The 19,769-nt window shown below is 50.9% G+C and overlaps 12 protein-coding genes across 12 annotated transcripts; 4 read left to right on the forward strand and 8 right to left on the reverse strand.

Moving 5' to 3' along the window:
• Positions 1-607: 607 nt before the first annotated feature.
• Positions 608-1,108, forward strand: N7525_004957 (uncharacterized protein; the record flags this gene model as incomplete). Its single annotated transcript, XM_002565290.2, has 1 exon — positions 608-1,108. The coding sequence occupies one exon, from the start codon at positions 608-610 to the stop codon at positions 1,106-1,108; it is 501 nt and encodes a 166-aa protein (XP_002565336.2).
• A 271-nt stretch (positions 1,109-1,379) lies between these two features.
• N7525_004958 (co-chaperone SGT1) lies at positions 1,380-2,764 on the reverse strand (the record flags this gene model as incomplete). Its single annotated transcript, XM_002565289.1, has 2 exons — positions 1,380-1,877; positions 1,931-2,764. 2 exons carry the CDS (start codon positions 2,762-2,764, stop codon positions 1,380-1,382), a joined length of 1,332 nt encoding a protein of 443 aa, XP_002565335.1.
• A 270-nt stretch (positions 2,765-3,034) lies between these two features.
• Positions 3,035-5,407, reverse strand: N7525_004959 (terpene cyclase/mutase family protein; the record flags this gene model as incomplete). Its single annotated transcript, XM_002565288.1, has 4 exons — positions 3,035-3,125; positions 3,181-4,626; positions 4,681-5,144; positions 5,198-5,407. The coding sequence occupies 4 exons, from the start codon at positions 5,405-5,407 to the stop codon at positions 3,035-3,037; spliced, it is 2,211 nt and encodes a 736-aa protein (XP_002565334.1).
• Positions 5,408-6,438: 1,031 nt separating this feature from the next.
• N7525_004960 (uncharacterized protein) lies at positions 6,439-7,948 on the forward strand (the record flags this gene model as incomplete). Its single annotated transcript, XM_061213231.1, has 6 exons — positions 6,439-6,709; positions 6,796-6,862; positions 6,927-7,035; positions 7,109-7,276; positions 7,335-7,406; positions 7,478-7,948. The coding sequence occupies 6 exons, from the start codon at positions 6,439-6,441 to the stop codon at positions 7,946-7,948; spliced, it is 1,158 nt and encodes a 385-aa protein (XP_061070252.1).
• Positions 7,949-8,377: 429 nt separating this feature from the next.
• N7525_004961 (E2 ubiquitin-conjugating protein UBC7) lies at positions 8,378-8,974 on the reverse strand (the record flags this gene model as incomplete). Its single annotated transcript, XM_002565286.1, has 2 exons — positions 8,378-8,631; positions 8,725-8,974. 2 exons carry the CDS (start codon positions 8,972-8,974, stop codon positions 8,378-8,380), a joined length of 504 nt encoding a protein of 167 aa, XP_002565332.1.
• Positions 8,975-9,223: 249 nt separating this feature from the next.
• Positions 9,224-10,876, reverse strand: N7525_004962 (scramblase family protein; the record flags this gene model as incomplete). Its single annotated transcript, XM_002565285.1, has 3 exons — positions 9,224-10,240; positions 10,297-10,468; positions 10,521-10,876. The coding sequence occupies 3 exons, from the start codon at positions 10,874-10,876 to the stop codon at positions 9,224-9,226; spliced, it is 1,545 nt and encodes a 514-aa protein (XP_002565331.1).
• A 580-nt stretch (positions 10,877-11,456) lies between these two features.
• Positions 11,457-11,919, reverse strand: lcl2 (the record flags this gene model as incomplete). Its single annotated transcript, XM_002565284.1, has 2 exons — positions 11,457-11,650; positions 11,745-11,919. 2 exons carry the CDS (start codon positions 11,917-11,919, stop codon positions 11,457-11,459), a joined length of 369 nt encoding a protein of 122 aa, XP_002565330.1.
• A 188-nt stretch (positions 11,920-12,107) lies between these two features.
• N7525_004964 (mitochondrial 54S ribosomal protein bL27m) lies at positions 12,108-12,923 on the forward strand (the record flags this gene model as incomplete). The annotated part of the gene is made up of 1 exon (XM_002565283.2): positions 12,108-12,923. One exon carries the CDS (start codon positions 12,108-12,110, stop codon positions 12,921-12,923), a length of 816 nt encoding a protein of 271 aa, XP_002565329.1.
• Positions 12,924-13,266: 343 nt separating this feature from the next.
• Positions 13,267-15,312, reverse strand: N7525_004965 (GMC family oxidoreductase; the record flags this gene model as incomplete). The annotated part of the gene is made up of 5 exons (XM_061213232.1): positions 13,267-13,322; positions 13,376-13,877; positions 13,934-14,813; positions 14,866-14,895; positions 14,948-15,312. 5 exons carry the CDS (start codon positions 15,310-15,312, stop codon positions 13,267-13,269), a joined length of 1,833 nt encoding a protein of 610 aa, XP_061070253.1.
• A 1,044-nt stretch (positions 15,313-16,356) lies between these two features.
• On the forward strand, positions 16,357-17,630 carry N7525_004966 (lipid-binding SYLF domain-containing protein; the record flags this gene model as incomplete). The annotated part of the gene is made up of 3 exons (XM_061213233.1): positions 16,357-16,399; positions 16,462-16,559; positions 16,617-17,630. The coding sequence occupies 3 exons, from the start codon at positions 16,357-16,359 to the stop codon at positions 17,628-17,630; spliced, it is 1,155 nt and encodes a 384-aa protein (XP_061070254.1).
• A 401-nt stretch (positions 17,631-18,031) lies between these two features.
• N7525_004967 (uncharacterized protein) lies at positions 18,032-18,409 on the reverse strand (the record flags this gene model as incomplete). The annotated part of the gene is made up of 1 exon (XM_002565280.2): positions 18,032-18,409. One exon carries the CDS (start codon positions 18,407-18,409, stop codon positions 18,032-18,034), a length of 378 nt encoding a protein of 125 aa, XP_002565326.2.
• A 328-nt stretch (positions 18,410-18,737) lies between these two features.
• N7525_004968 (uncharacterized protein) lies at positions 18,738-19,330 on the reverse strand (the record flags this gene model as incomplete). Its single annotated transcript, XM_061213234.1, has 2 exons — positions 18,738-18,890; positions 18,920-19,330. 2 exons carry the CDS (start codon positions 19,328-19,330, stop codon positions 18,738-18,740), a joined length of 564 nt encoding a protein of 187 aa, XP_061070255.1.
• Positions 19,331-19,769: the final 439 nt, after the last annotated feature.

Genomic DNA, 19,769 nt, shown 5'->3' on the forward strand with positions numbered 1-19,769 from the left:
ATGCAACTTTACCGCTGAGCCAACCATCCCCATCGAGACGCAGGCGTCTCGATCTAACAGACTAACAAAACCATACCAGTGCAGATTATGGCTTGCGGGACAGGGATGGGTAAAAGACAGAAGCCCTAGCGAGGTGTAGGGGGGCCGGCGCCAATATGAGTTTCACGGAGAACGAATAGAAGTCAGACAAAGTCCGAGCCCTAAGCGCCCACAGCCTATCATTTTGCCTTCGAGTATACTTACATACTTACTTACAGGACTAAGCCGACTTGTAAACCCAAGACCTTTCGTCTCAGTTCTCTCGACGATCCCATATTCACGATGTCCGGTCTATAAGATCCGTGGAAGCCTCCCAGCCAACAATATATCTATATGGAAAGCTGCTGTTGAGTTGGGTTTCACTCTTTGCAGCGTTGTTTCCAGCCCAACTTTTAGATGGATTTATCAGTAAGACAGGAAATGGGTATATATACTCCAGTTCGATCGCAGGATGGGGAGAAGTATTCAGAGATCAACTCGAGATACAAAGCACGTTAGCAAAGACCACCTACAAGCACCTCATCCGATCAAGACAAGCTATCTACTATTTACCCAAACAACCAACTCGATGCCCGGGCTTTTGAACGAACCGCGGATAGTGGTCGGTGAAAGAACCGAATCGGACAAATGGTCCGCTTGCGATGGTGTCGAGGCACATAAAATGGGCACATCCTCTGTCATAGCAATCGCCAACGAGGAAGGCTTTTTGCTCTCTAACATTTCGTCAGATGAGGGTAGGGAGGGCCGTGTTGCACGAGAGTTATGTGCACGCTACAGCGCAGACAAAAGGCACTTCGGCAACAAGCCGGTAGATGTGTGGATTGTGTATAAGCGTGGAAACAGCAGTGGACCGAGGATCAGGGGGATCATGCGGAGAATCCAACCTGCTCGGATTGTCGAGCAGACGTATCGTTCGGAATCCTTCATGAATTGGCCTACTGACGAAGGTGCTCTGTTTCGCCTGGAATTGGTGGATGGTGCTCCCATGGCTACTATGCGCCGGCAGGATGGATATGGATCTCCTGTTGCGGTCACTGGCAATGGACCGATTCTGGAGCCTGGCCGATAGAGGGCCCTGGAGTGTTAGCAGACTTGGGCTAGGGCTGGGTTGTGTCCTAAATTGAATATCTATTGGTGTTTGGAAGGGGGATCTCATATCTAAGAGGTCGGAGTTTACAAATTGAACTACTTTGCTTTTCGGAACTCAGATCAATAAGATAATTTGGGAGAAGACAGTAAAATCAGTAAATTGAGACAAATCTCACAACGAAAAGTTGCGATACCTGGTAACACCTCGCTACATGCGGCTTATGAGAAGAGAGAAAATAACAAGTGGAAAATCATTCAGGGCGAGCTTCCACCTTCCCCTTCGCAACCTCAGACCAGTTCGTGCTCAGCGTGGTCCCCTGGCTTTCGGTGTAGCTTTTGATCATAGCCCGGCGCGTCTCTGGGTCAGCGTTGGCATACAGCTTCTTGAAGAACCCATCGACAGCATCACCACCTTCGTCATCCGATACATTTTCATTATCCCCCGACTTGTCCTTTGATTTCTTCTCAGTGAGCGAGGATGCGACCTTGTCCCAATCCTTGGTGCCGTGGCGTGAAGAGGTGGGATACGAAGGGCCCGCGGTAGTTGGCGCCTTTTGCTCGGCTGGACGGTCGGTGAGTGAACCTTCGAGAGCACTCCAGTTCTGGCCGGATGTCATCTTTCGTAGAGTGAGTTCAATCTTGGTGCTCTTGACTGAGACTTTGGACTCGGCGGGGTTGATAGATGCATAGAGCGGGTCGAGGGTAAAGTCGTATTCAGAACCAGATGGGAGGGGGAATTGCAGCGAAACCTTTTGCAGAATTAGTTATGAGTCCAATAATGGCCGGGAACAATATCACCAACCCATTCTGCTTTCATATCAACTGCAACATTGTCCTTTGAGATTCCCTTGACGTAAAGAGTCACAACCACAGAATCCCGTGACTGATACCATTCATGGCGAACCCTGTCCGGAGTGGTCGAGGTAGACGTAGCACTGGTGTTTGAGCTTTGAAGTCGAGAAGCTAAAATAGCCTCCACTGGGGATAGGGTCGATCCCTCTGAAGGCTGAGGCTCAGTCTGCTGCGAGGCTGGGGCCACTCCCACGTTGTTGCTAGCGCCGAGGCCCGTCAACTGAGCCTTAATTTCATCTGCCGTCGGAACATGTACGGAAGACGGGAATTCAGCAATAGACACAGCGCGCTTCGGATCGTCCTTAGGTAACTCTGCCAGCTTCCGTTGAAGTTTGGCGGTCCAAATTGGCATTTGGGCGCTGTAATTGTTCCTGGGGCCACCCCACCCGGATCCAGGTCCACCCATAGCAGCCTGCACCTGCTCCGACTTATTCTCTGGCGCTTTCTGGCTCTTTGTTTTCTCCGCGATAATTCCAAACGCAAATTCTGCGTCTCCATACCGCTCAAGCTGGTACAGCGAGACGGCGCGGCGCATCTGAGCGGAGATGATCAGCTCGCGGTTTCCCCGCTCTTTGGCGAGCTGGAGCGCAATTTCGGCATCGTTAAGCGCAGCCTGGTAGTTGGGTCCGCCATTTTCGGGCTTGAGGCGCGAATAGGCAGTCGAGCGTGAGATGTAGTAGGCCGGAGCGCGGGGTAGCTCGCTCAAGGCGCGGGTGTAGTGTTCGATAGCGTTGGGGTAGTTGGATTCGGCCGAGGCCATGTCACCCTGAGCTGCAGCATTCATGGTGATACGATGAGGGAACAGAAGTTGATTAAGTGAAAAAAAGCATGTGCAATCCAGAGAAGAGGGTTGAATGAGCCTCGGTGGCCCAAGCTCCTGTCGATCGCTCATTTTTGGATCACGTGGTGTGTTTGTGAGGGGAACGTGAGGGGAAGGAAACTATGACTCCAGTGCATTAGTTGGATGTCTGTATTAATTGAACACCCTGCTCAATAGACCCTTGATTATTGATTAAGTACATAGTGTAATGTTATTATTTTCCCTTCAGATAGTTTACACGAGCTCTGCATTTCCGAACTTCTTACTATACAAGCCCAAGGCTCGGATCGGCCAGTAGAACTTGTAGTTGGGGTACGAGATCATGCTATAAAGATGGTTAGTAAGTAAAAAAAAAAAAGTAAGTATCAGGACGGTCTCACCAAGACTGATTGAATACACCCTCAATGGCCTCCTGTAGCCACTCGCCATTCCGCTGCTGGCGAGACATCAACAGCTTAATGCCCCTCTCCAACGGTTCTTTGTGCGGGTAGCCCGCCTCCATAAGCGCAAGAAGAGACCAAGCAGTGTGACACACCTGAGACTTTTCGTGCTGAACATACTGATGGGTCGAGCTACTAAGATATGACTCGCCCCAGCCACCATCGGCCTGCTGTTTCTCAATCAGGAAGTCACAACCGCGACGAGAGTCGGCGCTCGTTTCGTATGTCTCGCCAACGCTGGCCAAACTTTCGAGCGCGAACATCGCTGCGTAGGTGAAGCAGATACCCCACGAGCCGTACCAGCTACCGTCCGCGCGCTGTACGCGCTTGATGTAGCCGACGGCCTTCTGCTTCGCGGCGCGGATTTCGTCGGCGCGGTATTTGGGGTAAAATCTGCTAAAGAGTGACAAAGCTGTAACAGACGCAGTCGTGCACTCTGGGTGGTCGTAGCTGATCATGATCCCGCCGAAGACCTCCGCGGCATTGAGCCACTCGACCTTGGGTGAAGCGCGGGTAATTTCGTACTCAGAGAAGCCGCCGCTTGGGTTTTGCATAAGCAAAAGACAGTCAACAGCATCCTTCAAGCGTTGTTCGGGGATCAGCTTAGGGAAGCCGTGCATTTCCTGTAGCTGAAGTGTTGACCGGAGACCCTCGGCAGTGCAATCGCTAACTGTGTACCCTTGATCCTTAGTGCTGAACGGCCAAGCGCCCTTACGGTGCTGGCGGTAGCATTTCTCTTGATCTGGCACATTCTCTCGTAATTGATGATCGTCAAGGAATTCGAGAGCTTTTGTCAACATCGGCCGCCATTTGGGCTCGTCAGCGAAACCAGCGACGACGATCGCCTGGGTGACGAATGCCGTGTCCCACACTTGCACGCCATTGGTTCCATTCGCAAGCATGCCCTCGCCCTTTACCCACATATAGTCATTCAACCGCTCCCTGTGTTGGCGGACAGAGTAACTGTCAGGGCCGTCGTGGATAAAGCAAGCCACCATATTCATTGGGTTGTTGACAGGTCCCAGCCCCGCATATTTGGTGTTCTCATCTTCCATGCGAATCAATTCCCAGGTCCATTCCTCAGCTCGCTTGACAATACTAGGGAGTCGAAGATAAGGGTTCCAGACCCGAACCAGCAGTTCATTAGCTGTATTCAACAGCCATGTCTTGGGGTAATAATTGTCCGCCTCGTGGATCGAATTGCGATGCGCAGCAAAATCGACAGAGCTGTATGGCTGGGTGTACAATTCCTCGCGTAGCTGTCTTGTCAAGTCGTCTAGAGGATGGGACCATTGCTTAGACCACAGCCAAGACATTGGGAGGAACACCTGGCGCATATGAATCCACCACCGCCAAGGAGCAAAGGGAACCCAGTCAGGAAGAAGCCTATGTCGTCAGTTAGTAAAAGAGAGGTTGTACATGTTGCAGTGCGTGACTAACCAAATCTCAGGGGGAACTGGGTTGACACCCTCCCACTCCATCACCCCAAGAATGCTGAGCCAGAACTTAGCCCAGTGAGGGCCGTAGATGGCGCCTCCAAACTTATGCAGAAGGCCCCGGGCTTTGATCATGCGCGGATCCTCTTCGCTGACACCGATCAAGCGCAGTGCCACATAGTTCATACAAGTACCGAAAACGGAGCTGTGGCCTTCGATGTGTAGACCCCAACCACCGTCCTCCGAGTGCTGACGAGCAAACAGATAACGCTTGATCTCTGTTGCATATTCCGGAGGAATGGGGGTATTAGTCACGTAGTAAGTGATCAAAATACCCGGCAGCAAGAACATAGGGCCACCGTACTCGCAGGCCCAGTTTCCGGGCTCCAGCTGCAGATGCGAGAAGAATGAAAGTCCATTCTCGGCAGCTTTCAATGGCGTCTTGGCCTCTGGTAGCTCTGGAAGACCCTATATGCGCCGTCAATATTGGAATTTCGGTCAAGTGTGTGGGGGTTGAATACCGTTGGCAGTCCCAAGTGATATTTATCAGCCACGGATTGTGGCCATTCGTTGTTTTCCGCATCAGATTCGAGATACCGCCATGTTTGACGGCCTTCCTCGTCGACCAATCGCCAGCGCGTATAGTCGGTTTTAAGGTCTCCATTGGCATCTGGGGTGAGGTGACCCTCAGTTGGGGTTCTCCATGGCCCGATATGTGGAGTAGAAGACATGGTATGAGAAATTGGGTCTTTCTCGCCAATCTACATACATGTATGTAACCAAGACGATAAACACCACCTGAAGCCCTGGAGGCGGGCTTAGGGGAAGCTTAGTCATCAGTATCACGACTGCGGTGTAGAATGAATCATGTGATTCCAGGCAAACAAATTAATCAAATTAATTGAAAGACGATGAAGACGATGAGGAAGACGATGAAGAGATGAAAGGTCGGAATGAGGGAGGTCTTTAACTCTGGGATGAGAATCTTGATGGGATGAAGATTCCCCGGAAAAGGCTTGCTCCGGCAGAAATGAAGCTATCCCCAGATTGTGGAGATGCCGAGGATGATGAGGTCGATGGAGATTGATGAATTGATCGAGAGATTGAAGATGCAGAGAAGCAATACCTGTAGGATATATGCAGGTGAGAGAGTTGTAGAACATTTGAAGCAAGCTCTGTTGGCAAGACTGCTAGCAAACATTATCTCATTACTGTATTTGGTCCCAAGGTGCAGAATCTCAAATCTCTGCGTAGAGATCTTGTCACGCTGAAGTTATCCAAATTTCCTAAATAGGCAATTCTCCAGTCTTGGTTGAGGTGTGGATATTGTTGGAATGTGCTGATATCGAGCTTAGCTCGACTTGTATGTCATGTTGTACGGTTGTGTACAAAGCTCCGAGGATATGACTGCGAGATCAGGTTGAGTCCCCGGGGTCATGTGTATACAAAAGGAAGAGAATCTTGGACATATAGTATGGCAAAGTAACCAATTCTTGATCTGTATAGATCAAGTCCTAGCAAAGGTCAAGTGATTCTATCTTTTACCAGTATTAATCCAATTGTTACCTACTGTGGGTATTGATATTTACATATGGAGGTAATAGTAGTTATGTACCTACTAACTAGGTAGTACCTATGTACATGTAGGTAGGTACATAGGAGGTAGCCCTGTACCGTTGTGTCATGTAAGCTCAATTACACCCGGACAGGTCCACTGGTATGTCCTCCCCAGAACCATCTCGTCTTGCTCAAATCCACGGCAATGGCTGAGCCAACCATCCACAATTTGGAAATAGACGGTGGTCCAGACCCTTCAGTCCAACAATTCATCGACAACACCCTCGCAGCCCTCGTCAATGAACTCTCACGCTCCCCGGCAGAGGCAAACATTTCCATCACCCTCAAGCGCAGAGCCAGCCCAATTGCTTGCATTGTCAACCCAACCACCGGAGCTTTGGAAGCGAGTCCGAGAATTGATACATACAGAAAATACTCTTGGCCTGGGAAAACGGCATATGAGGCATGGAAATTTAGTAAGATCTTGCCTCCTCCCACAGTCCGAACACCAACTGGACATCCTTCCTGGATAACAACTGACCGAGTCTGGGTGTTCTGGTAGCTGTCATCCTCCGAATCCTAGCTATATTGGACCAAGTTATTCGAACGGGCCAGCTGATCTCCAAGAGGTGAGCTAGCAATGTCCACGAACCCGTCTGGAAGGTGTACTGAACACATCAATACAATCACCAGAGACATATACTATATCGACCCGGAATTCTTCCGCATGCAGTATATCGTGGACGGCATCGTTGATGACCTGGCGTACACCATCGGAGTGAATAGGACAGCATTGAATGTGGTTTGTCCTGCCGAATGCTCTGGTACCACAGCACTGCAAAGACGGGCTGCTGACATCGTGCACGACTTTCTAGGAAGCAGCAGCAAAAGGGCTGGTGACCGGAGACTTTCGGCTGATCCGTGGCTCCCACATTTTGATCGATGCGCAGTCTGCCACCGAGGACAGTTTGATTCCTCGCATAGAGGACGGAGACGAGATCGACATTTCACGGGTCCGCTGGGTACTGGTCATTGAAAAAGAGGTACGGAGTATGGAAAGACAGCATATGCAGCGACAGTACGCTGAGCCCCTGTCCACAGGCAGTCTTCCACCGGCTCGCGCGAATAAGTTACCACACCAGAGCACTAGCCGGGGAAGGAATTATGGTCACGGTAAGCTGCGTCTCTGATTTAGCATATGCTGTCCCGCAGACGAGTAACTGGACTCAACGTTACTCCAACAGGGTAAAGGATACCCCGATTTCATGACACGAACGTTCCTGCGTGCAATGTCCGACTCCGCGTCCAAGCAGAGCAGACGTCCGCCCCGTTTCTATGCGCTCACCGATGGTGATCCCCATGGTATGGCCATCATGTCGACGTACAAGTACGGCTCGGCGGCCAACTTGCACCAAAATGCTCGTCTCAGTATACCGAGGCTGCAATGGCTTGGTCTTCGCGTGTCGGATATCATAGCAGTGCCGGAGGTACTCGGTGACACGGCTCTTCTTTCGTTGACAATGCGAGACCGCAAGAAAATTATGGCTATGCTTCGGAACAGTCCTGTCTGGGCGAGCGATGGACCGGAGCCAGAATGGCGTGCTGAATTGCAGCGAATGCTGGTTTTGAATCTGAAGGCGGAGATTGAGATCTTGTATGGATGTCAAGGGGGTTTGGAAGGGTGGATTAATCGGAGGATGTTTCGGCAGGAGTAAAATGCTGTAGGATATGTATATCTAGGAAGGCATAGATGCATAGACCACATAAAATAAAGACAGGAGCGATATTCCATAATACTTGCCAAGGATCTCCAATACTCCAGTAGGTAAACGAGACAACATTTGAAGAGAGTACTAAATCAGATGCAAATTTAGCAAGTCGGAAAAAGAGAACAGAACAGTGTATCGAAATTCTGCATGTATTTAATGCGCTATCATAATGCGAGGATAAGAATGCACTGTACAGACCGAGAAGCACAGACCGAGAAGCCATCTCATATCCAAACCATGCAAAGAGAAAAAAGAAACCCTCGAACGCCAGTCATCAAACCTTGACTCCCGCGCAGCACAAGCAGACCATATTGACAGACATCCGTATGTGCAGCAGCGAGATAACCGAGGCATTCAACCACAGTCCAACCCGACTCACAGCCCCAGGCCCTTCTTCACCTCGTCCCTAACCTTCTGCTCGTACTCGGCTCTCCGCTCGCGCCACATCTTAGCAGCCTCGACATTGGCGGGGCTCTCGTCATTCGGCTCGGCAAGCATGCTCATGACAGAGATGAGGATCTTCTCCACGCTCTGGATGGGAGACCAGCGCTCCGAGGCGTGTTCGTAGTGGTTTGGGTCGTCGCCGGGGGGATGAAGGATGGAAATGCAGACGGTTCCGTTGGGGTATACTGTATTCCGATTGCATAAGTAATGTGTTTGCCATTGTGCGTTGAGTAATGCGAGCAAGTGGCCAGTCGCAAGTCTCTGTCTCTGTCACGTACCGTTCGGGTGCCATACGCCACCTCCGATAAACTTCATCGTCGGCGGGCTCAAGGGGTAGTCCCTTGGGAACTTTAGTTCCGCTGCGAAGACGCCGCCCTCGAAGGGGGTTTCTTCCGGGCCTTGGATCAGGGCTTCCCAATAAAACATGTCATCTTCGGAGACGGGCCCTGCGGTGATACCCTCTGGTGGGTTGGTGGAGAGGTTCTTGTATTCGTGGAAAAGGCGCTTCTGAGCGACGGTGGACGCCATTTTCGCTGTTTAATTGATTCAAAAGCGAAATGCGTTCTGGAAATACTTAGGTGGCAGGGTTGTCTGCGGGGGCTTGGGTGGGATAAATGGTGGGGATGGAATAATTCCGGGGCGGTGGACGAGGCGTGGCGATACCGTTGGGGAACATGTATTTAGGGAAGACAAGGCCAAAGTGAATGACAATATTCTTGGTTTAAGAGCAAATATTACATCTAAATCGTTAATTTATAGTACAGAAACTGACCCTCATCACCAGTCAAAATAATCACCGTCACCCCCATCACCAATGTCACCTCCGTCACCCCAAGGATCGTCTGCACCCCAAGGGTCTTGAGGTTGATCCTGGAAGCCTTGTGATCCCGGGTCTACTGGCTCCGATGGTGGTGCGTTGGGGTCGGTTGTGCTGGCCCCCCTCTGCATTGCTTCATACCCAGCCATTGCACCTGCGGTGGTAGCACCGGAGACCATACCATTTGGCGCACCACCGGCGGTCCCAACTCGCTCAAGTGTCCCAGCAGCGGCTCCACCAACAGCCCCGGCTTCACCGGCGGTAGCGCCTTCTGCAGCTGCACCGCCAGCGGGAGCCTGGCCGCCCATAGGGAACCCGGGCGGAAATATACCAAGGCCACCTCGTTGACGGCTGAAGTAATCGAAATCAATACTTACAGCTGTAGCCAACATAACAGCACGTTGGTCGAGGGTCATGCCTAGATTTCTGTTGGTTGATGTCTTTGTGCCGAGAGCTGCAGAATCCATTCGCATTGCATAGACACCGGTGTCTGTGAAGATCTCGCGCGCAAAGCCTGCGAAATCGCGATTGACGGATCCAATCAACTGATCGTCTGCTGATTTCAGGGAGAAATCCCATGATAGAAACGGCTCATCAACGTAGGCAAATTGGTTGAATATACCCTCATTTTGGTCGGGCGTCCGCGCCAGTTGCATCTGCTGTGCTTGTGATAAACCAGAGTCAGATAGCGAGAAACCACGGGTTCCCATGTCTGTTTCGGGGTTGGGGGACTGGTGATGCGTGAAGAGATTGTACTTTCGCCGCAAAGGCGCCCACTGCTGCTGGGCTTCGCCGATAACTCGCATCTGACCGAGACCAAGAGGGGATATTCTTGCGCTAGAACTCGTGCCAGGTTCAATGAGAGAACCAGATGTTGAGCTTTGAATAGAGGTGGATGCCGAGGAAGCATTTGGCGTTTGATCGAGAGGATCATAGACGTGAATTTGGGAGTTGATCCAAGAGAACGGGCGATTGAACTGTGATGGTCAGCCAAGCCAAAATCACAGCAAAGATGGCTATTTCATGCGCTTACTCTAAGAACCTCATTTTCCTGTCGGTCAAATACATGTGTCACGAAACTTCGATGGGTGTGGAACCATTGCCGTGCCATTGTATTTGCCAATCCCTTGTCCTGTTCTGCCATATATCCAATGTGATTTCCCTGCGCATCCATGATGACATACTTATTCGCTTGTTCAAATCCACTGAGGGAGTCAGTACGCATGTTTCTCTTAAATGGGCTTGCGCAGCACTCACATCATAACATTCATCATCTCTAGTTCTCGCTGTACGACTATACCTGAGTTCGCCAGTATTGAAATTGCCGGGTGGTTTTCTTTAAGCACACCTCTGGGATCTTCAGGCACGTAAACGGGAGAAAGCAGAGTGTTTTGCGAAGGGTCATAATTGGGACTTGTGGTATCTTGGGACTCGGAGGCAGCAGGTTCAGGTTGAGCCGAGGTTTCGACTTTCTTCGAAGACTGTATGGGATTTGGTCTTTTTATGCTATTACGAGGACCACGCCGCAATTCATGACTTCTGAAGCTTGAAAGAGCTCGAGTTCGCGCTGGTGTCCACTGCTTTTGCAGGAGTCGGAGCCTTAGACCCCACATGGTAGTTGAGAGGGACCAGATTAGCTTAAACGTAAGGGTTGAGGCAAAAGACTGATAGGATGCGAAGTTGGTAAGTAACCCGTGGACTCCACCGCCGAGAGGCTGAGGAACCGATGACGGAAGGCCACTGCGGAGATAATCGGAGATAGCGACGACAATTGCTTTGTAGATCGTGTACTCTTACTTGAGGCATGGGGTTATATTTCTGTGACATCCAGATTATTTCCAGGTCAATCCAATATTAGTTATTCAATTATTTATGAGGATCACTGATGGGTGCTTTTCCAGGCATGAGAAATCGCATCTCAAGTCGCCTCGAATACGTATACATAGTAGACCAATGAGCACATTGGCATGTCTTAGATAGAGTCACTAGATTCGATACGAGCTTACAGGCGTCCGTTTCCATATACGAAGTAAGCTTGCCAAGTTTGAAGCACATCTGAGTATGTCCAAAAAAGATTCATAGTAATTTTATCGGATTAATCCGTCCAGCGGCACCAAGCTCCATGACTTGATCACAACCCACGGGAGCTGTATGCGTTTCTTATATAAAGCAAAGAGCATATGCCCAAAGTCTTCACAAAAGACCCTTGCGAGCCAATTCAATTTTCCGCGCAGCTTCGCCTGCCTTGAAGCCTCCCTTCGAAACACAAACAGCACTTCCTTCTCCAAGTTCGACCTTCTCCTCGACATCAGGGTGGGGGCATGGACAGTGGTGTGGGAAGTGTACACAAGCAAGAGTTCCAGGGCAGAGGTAGTGGTCGCATTGTGCTATAAAGAGATCATGATAGTCAGTTATGTGGACCCGAGGGCGATGTGGACTTGCGACAGCATGTTCTCAGTAGACAGTTATTTTGGGTCTTACCTCCATTCCACATCTGTTGGTACCGGTCACTGTCACTGGGACTGTTCTGCGACCGCTGCTGTTGGCGTTGTTGCTCGCCGCCTCCGAACATCTGGTCGAAGAAGTTGAATTGGGCCTGGGCGACAGACACGAGAAGGAGAAGAGCCCAGAGGGCTTGGCGCCAGCTTTGCAACATAATTTGAATAATCACACGATATTTGCAGAATCAAGTATTTGTATAGAAAGTAGAACGAGTTCGAGTTGGTGTATAGATGAAGCCAGCTTACGGGTACACACGTGACGCCAAGCCCGATCTCCGAACGAAAAACTTCCCCTTTGGAGCTTCACGATCTACACCTCCAAACACTCCAATTACAACCTACCATGTTCAAGCCCCGAGTGCTAACGCCCCTGCGGGCGCTGGAGCGAGCCTTCACCCCGACAATCCGGTCGACACCCGCGCTCTCGCAATCGCAATCCCTCCTGCGCACCCTCTCCGCAACACCCACATTCCCGAAAACCACACCAACACCCTCCCTCTCCAGCGCACTTCTCCCATTCACACAAGTGCGTCACGCCTCACACGCCTCGCAAGGAACGGCCAATCGACACTCACGTGATCCGGCCGGTAAGCGTCTCGGAGCGAAGCGCACGGGCGGCGAGTACGTGGTACCGGGATGCATCATTTTCCGGCAGAGAGGCTCGCTATGGTTCCCCGGTGAGAACTGCGGGATGGGACGGGACCACACAATCTATGCAACACAGGCTGGCTACGTGCGCTACTACCTCGACCCGCTGAAGCACTCGAAGCGCCGGTATATCGGAGTTGTTTTCGACAAGGATGAGCAGCTTCCGCACCCTCGCAATGCGCCCAGCCGGCGTAAGCTGAACATGGCCCCTGTGCCGATGGCCGAACGCGTCGAGGCTCAGTCTGATCTCGTTGCTTCTGTTGATGAGAACGGTGTTCGTGTGGCGGATGTCGAGGCTGTCGAGGCTGCGTCTGGCCCCCAGCTGCGCCCTGGCTACATGTACCGTGAGGCTAACTGGGAGATTGGTCGGGCTGCCGAGAGGGCTGGTATCACTGCTATGCCACATGACCGTGGTAACCGTTGGTTGGCGTGGAGGAAGCGCCAGCAGAGAGCCGAGCGGGCTGCTCAGCTGAAGAGTTTGAAGGGCAAGAAGAAGACGGCCAAGAAATGAGGACATTTGCCGTGTGTATGATGTCTTGTTCCAATAACTTCTGGGTTTCTGTAGCGATATGAGGATTTGTATCTGGTGTTCACTGTATTATAGAAAGAGCATTTACCCATCAACTTTCCCACGTTTATTACCTTTCCCCTTCTTTCTTTACGGATATATTGGCGTGCAATCGCCATTTTCAAGCCCATTCCATGGCATGCTGATGTATAAAGTGTGCCTCCCATAGTTGGCATTAGCACAGCCCAGCAAAGCCAATCGACAAGGTAATTTATTATCTAAATGTCAATTTAGAAACATGTATCTAAAGCCATTGGATCCTTCTCCACTCGCCTCTGAATCGAAATTAAGGCACTTGGGAATCCCGGATAATATCCGCCGCGATCTTCTCGGCAAGCATATCTATGATGCAGTTAGCACTTGGTAAACCAGAGCAGTAACCGAGAGAAACATACAAACCGTCGACTGGGGATGACCAGGAGGAAGGAAAGGAAATGCGCTAGCATCAACTACTCGCAGTCCATTCACTCCATAAACCCGGGCCTGAGAGTCAACCACAGCCATATCATCACGGGAAGTTCCCATCTTGCAAGTACAACTCGGGTGCCAAATGGTCATCACATTATCCTTGATAAACTCGAGGATCTGTTCATCGGACTGGACCTGTGGCCCGGGGTTATACTCCTCGCCGATGACCACGGGCCTCATAGCTTCACTCTGGAAAGCCTGGCGTATTCGCCTGAACATGGCAATGACAACTTCCTGATCAGCCTTGTCATCGAGCCAATTGGGATTGATCATTGGCAGATCTGAGGTATCTGCGGACTTCAAAGTGACATTTCCTCGGGACATAGGTGTAATCAGAATACCGAGTATCGAGGCATACTGGTATCCATCCCTTGGCTGGTTTGCCAGGAGATTTGACACATTGCCGATATACCCTGCGCCGGATATGTACTATAACCTCACGTGTTATACACCTTTCTCTCTATGTGAGGGAATATTTCTCTCACCTCTGCTTCAGGCCAGTCGGATGGAAATCCGGCTAATTTACGGTGCGTTCGCTCAGAGAAAGCCGAGCGGAAGAAGAGCGGAATCTTCTCGAAGGCCACGAAGTCCGCGATTGGATTGGTGACGAATCCATTTTTGGCGACTAGCGCATCGACAATTTGGCCAGCCGCGTATAGCAGATTCGTAGCAAATTTAGTGAATGTTGTCACCCGCACACGGTACGAAGGAGCAAAGAACGGGTGATCCCACATGTTCTGACCGACCCCTGGTCGATTGGCTATGATGTTGATTCCATGCTCTTGTAATTGGTCGGGCGGTCCAATGCCAGACACCATGAGGAGTTGCGGGGACTGAAAGGCACCGGCCGAGAGGATAACCTCTTCTGATGCTGAAAGAGTGATGGTATTGCCCAGCAAGCCTTTCACTTGTACTCCTGTTGCTCTTTTGTTTTGATCAAAGACAACCTTCTTGGCAAGGGTATTTGTATAGGTTGTCAGTGAGTCGGGCGTGATCTTGTTTAGGAAAGATGACTCGGAGCTGCTTCTGAGCTGGGTGGATGCGTTGATGGTCGATGCACAATACTGAGTCCCCATTATATTGCCCAGGTTAAAGTCATCTACTTGATCAATGCCGATAGCCTCCATACCGAGGCTCATCCATGACGAGAAAGGTTGAGCGAAGTTAGCATACGACACCTGTAATGGGCCACCATCCGAATCGTATGCATTGATATCATAGTCCGCGGAGGCATTTGGAGCTCTGTAGTCAGTGTTCGGGGGCGTGAACTGGACGCTCTTCTGGTAGAATGGGAGCACTTCATCGAATGTGTAACTGCTGTCATTGACTGTAGCTGCCCATAGCTCCATAGACTCACGTGTCGGACTGGATGATCCTAGTTAGTTAAGCTGAGTATTCAGAGTCCTTGGTCCTTTACCGTTGGTAGACCATGAAATTCAACGCCGACCTGGAGTGAAGTCAGCTTCGATCTGATATGTCAGGTTTGGAAAAACACCTACGACCCCCCGAGACATTTTCCCCGGGTGACATGAATTGCCCGCCTATTAGCACCCGGTTGATCTCTTGTCACAAAGCCCCAATCCACCGGTGAGCTGAAAGCAGGATCTGATCCCATCGTCAATGCAGCAGCTGCAGGAAACTCAGCCACAGACCCAAGCTCATAGTATCCCCCTGCTTCAATCAGCGCAACGTCGAAGTCATTCTGTGCTAGTCGCGTCGCGATCACGCTTCCGGCGGTACCGCCACCAACGACTACATAGTCAAAGGTTTGGTCCGCGATGGGAATTGCGCGTCGTTCCGCAGGCACGGATGCCACGGTACTCGCCTGGAGTACGAGGAGGACCAGAGTGGTCTGGAACAGCATAGGTGATAATGGTGCAACCGCTGGAAACTTGAGGCAAGATGCGGCCGTATTACAGCGAAACAGAACCGATATGTACAATTCTCGACCGGAACATTGCAACTGTTGCACTGAAGTAGGCTCATTTCCGAAGAGCTTGCGGTCTTGAGGCATGCAGTAAATTCTGGTTTCATTGTATTGAATTATCCCAATGCACAGCAATCTCCGTTATCCGGGTACCCGACTACCTAGATAAGTGCACCCACCTGGTGGCTCAAAATTAAGCATAACCGCGGCCCGCCAGCCCTATCCATGGATGTGATAGACGAACTTTACCTGGGTACTTCTGATTCTCAACCTCAACGTTACATTACATGTGTAGTCCGTATCTTAATTATAGAGAATGAATAATCCCTCCGAGAATGTTTATATTTTCGTCCCAGCTATGAAGTACTCTGTACCTGCTTTCGACCCGCAATGTTAATCTGTACCTTGCATAAACCATCCCGAGATGACCTACTAGGGTGACTGGTCTGTTTAAAGCTATGCGAATCAATTCGTCAAGCTGCGCACGAACATTGAGTCTCATTTTAGAGCAATTACTACTCTCTAGGGGTCATTGATCGTCGGCCAAGTAACATGATATATATCACTGCATACTCCATCTTCCGAAGCCCTAAATACTTGGCAGTTTCGTCTAAATCAACACAGTGCAACATAACTAACATTTCACCAGACATAGGAGAGTTTCAAAATAGAACTTATGCATAAGATTATTTAGAATCCGATGAACCTTCACGTCCATTTCTGTTCCAACCGCAAAGTATACTAACCCCGTGAAACGTCCGTGCGCAAAGTAAGCGCCAAAACCCCTGATTATACGACATTGCAAGAACAACCTTGGAACCATCACTTGGATTTGCGTAGGCTCCCGGAGGCGGCTGAGTATCATTTCTTTCTTCCATTCGAGTCTGCTCAGCCTGCTCCAAATATAGGAGACCATACCTGACACTGCTAGACGTAGACATCTTAATACACACCGCATCAGCGGGACAAAAGATATCTTCCATGAAGAACCCGTTGCACAACCCGTTGCCTGCCTCGCTATCAAGTATTATTCCCCGTGCTACTGTTACCCCACATGGCCGACTCCAGGCTGACCGTGTTCCACAGGTGAGTGCAAAAAGGCCGCTGCGATTCTCGAATCCTTCATCAACCCGAAGCTCAAAATCGATGGAGAAATCCCACGAAAGATATTCGCGGGAGCCAAGGTAAGGGATAATACTACTAGGAAATAACCTAAGCGATCGTGACTTACTTTATGCCAGGGGATCGCCATATTCACAGCGTTCAGATTCGGATTCCTGGGCTCTATCCGCTTTGGGTCGGGACTGATTGTCGCTCGTCTCCCAGATGGCAGCTGGTCCGCCCCGTCAGCCATGGCAATGGGCGGCCTCGGCGCTGGTGGTCAATTTGGTGCAGAATTAACCGATTTCGTGTTCGTTCTGACTACTGATGCCGCAGTGAAGACATTCATGCAGTCGGGAAACTTGACTCTTGGTGGGAATATATCCATGGCTGTCGGGCCTATTGGTCGGAGCGCTGAGGCTGGGGGTGTAGTCGGTACCAAGGGTGCGACTGGAGTCTTCGCCTACTCCAAGACTCGGGGATTGTACGGCGGCCTTACAGTCGAGGGTGGTGTACTTGCCGAGCGTGCGGATGCAAACAAAAAGCTGTATGGGCGGAAGATTCGAGCGAAGGAGCTACTGAGCGGCTCAATTCCACCACCACCTGAGGCGGGAGCCCTCATCGAGGTTTTGAACGGGGAGTTCTTCCGTATCGACGCACCTGCGGCACCAGCCACCGAGGGCACTGAACAGCCGTGCGAACATAATCCCGAGGCTTCTACGCAACCCCCTGACGGGCAACCACGGGGGGCTTTGGTACCCGCTGCTGATCAGCCAGCAGCTGTCGAGTCAAGCGCAGAGCAGACGCCTGGAACTGCAGAATTACCCATTAGAGATCCTCACGGTGTACCTCATGAACGAGATGCCCAGGAACCGACGCCAGCTGCTGAAAGTAAACCAGCTATTGAGCTAGATACGGAGGGAGCATCCAACCAAACTACCCACGACACGCATACGTCAAACATGCCCGAGCTTAGAGCTACTGCTGATCAAGTTTCGGATGTGGAGCCAAGTGCACAACTGGAGCCTAAAGGCAAAGAACCCGCAACTGAAGACACCTACGATACCACTCATGAGACAAATATCACCGGGCCTATGCCCGCTACCGAGCGCCTGTCTGGCAGCAAAGAGACTACCCCTAGTACGAATCGCTGATTACTCAAGGCTTTGTTATAATAGTGTTTGTCATATTGGTTTCCTGTAAGAATAAATAGATATTCAAAATGAGAAGGAGCAGTTCAGAGAACGGGAGCATGCCCCAAGCAGAGGAGTTTTGTTCGCCTCATCAGCAACGAAAGGCTTCTCAGGTGTGCGGTTCAACGCCGAGGTCGAACAAAATGATCGCTCAGCTCCAGTTCTGCCGATTGTGTGTAGCTTCGACGTGTATTGTGCAGCTTTGATCTGATCGGAAGAAGCTCTGAGGCTGTTGGCCCTCAGACCAGGGGTTCACGCAATGCACAGAGACACCTTCTTATCAGGTGGTGCTCCTACAACTTCAACCATTGTTCTTTTTGCTTTTGGACAATTTTCGCGTGCTTTGCCCGAGGGATTCCGCCTCACAAGTAGTCGGCCTTAAACTTGATACCGGAACCAAGGCCGTTGACTCTAGAAACAAGTCGCCTTGCTTCTGAGAAGCCGACTAGGGCGTAATAATCGGCGAATATCGGAATGAATGGGAGCTCATGCGCCCACACAATAACTGGCTCGCCCACCAGCCATCGATCGGGGTAAATGTCACCGTCCGAGCTGAAGCCCGTCGGCCATTTACCATGGCGGTTTCTTGCGACGACGATGTTCTGCCCAACGATCAAGAAAACCAGGGCGTCCGATAATCGGTAGTCACCTGGCGGGGTGATCAACCATCCATGCTCGTCGAACTCGATTTTGTCATAGTAGGGGAGCTTGTGTTTGTCTGTGTACCAAGCCAGTTCCATCTGTGCGTTTTATTTATGATCGAAAAATGACGTGTCGTCGGTAGGATTTCGTCGTCAGCGCAGAAGCCATATCGGGCTCTGGATGGGCGTGTTGACGCACAAGAATCCCATGGAGTGTTGGACGCCACGAACTGGAACCGTGGATGCCGCGCAAATCGGCCAGACTCGTGCTTTATCAAATGTCGGATATAGTCACGATATGGCACATGTCTTGGGCGAGGCGTCACAACGGCGCCTCCGCGCGGGAATAGGGTGGGGAAAGCTACGGACAATAGCGGTTCTGAGACGTTGAAGTCAACGAGAGGGGTGCTCCGGCAGGGAGGCATTTTCAGGTGAGATGGGGCCCTGCCATCCGCCGGATGCTATCGATCTCGGAGTGGTCAGGGAGGAAGTTTGGCACGGCCGAGACCACCGGCGTATCGATATCTGACACCGTACCGCCATCGTTAGTAGCGGACTCCTGGGAAACGACGCTAATGTCCTGGGTAAGTACTTGATCTAGTACTCTACCATCTTCCGGGAGCTCCTGGACCCGATCACACGAGACGGCGATGCCCCGATACCATACGTATTCTCCTGGAGGGACCGAAGCCATTGGGAAACGCCCTGTCGTCGTACGCGGAAGTCTTGAATGAATTGGCGACGCATGCCTGGGTGCTTATTGGTATCTGCGGGCCGGAGCAAGACGATATCCAACTCTGTTGGGAGGAGTGGAAGCTTGGCAGTTGAGGGTCCGGCTATCACTTGCTTGAAAGGGAGGGGATTTCTAAAGCCGATCTTGAACCTATTTGCAGTATTGGCCCAATTTGAACCTTTGCGGCATCTCGCCGGCGTCCATCTTATTGCGGTCCCATAAGCAACGTAGAAGGCGATGCTCCTCTTTTGACGCTGAATCCCACTGTTGCTGTGCGTGCGGGTCATTGTTCAGGGTTGATTTTCTGACTGCCCGTCCGTTATATATTCCCATAGATAATCTCTTTCCTTGGTAGAAACGTCACTAGAGAATTCGTCTTTCGTGATCTGCTTTCCTTGACTGTTCGTCATCACGCTCTTCAACGCGTTCGTGCTGTGAAGGAAACCAGAGACTTAGGTTTGTGATTCCCTCCAATATATATGTAAATATATAATGTATTGACAATTTGCCGGATGCCGGGATCGAAGACGAGCGTGGGCGAAGGTGGGAATTACTAGAATGGGCTAGCTTTCCCTAGGAACAGCTCATGGGTGCGCCGGACCTCAAGTGTGCGAGTTGAGTTCCTAGTAGGGAGATCTCCGAATTCCTTTCCACAGCCCGTCATCTTCCATCTCCGCCTCTTCAAGTCGAGTAAGTCGTTGCGCGATACCTAGTACACGTCTTTCC

The sequence above is a fragment of the Penicillium rubens genome, assembly GCF_028828025.1.
Source record: "Penicillium rubens strain IBT 27055 chromosome Unknown utg000002l_segment0_segment0, whole genome shotgun sequence".
NCBI lineage: Eukaryota > Fungi > Ascomycota > Eurotiomycetes > Eurotiales > Aspergillaceae > Penicillium > Penicillium rubens.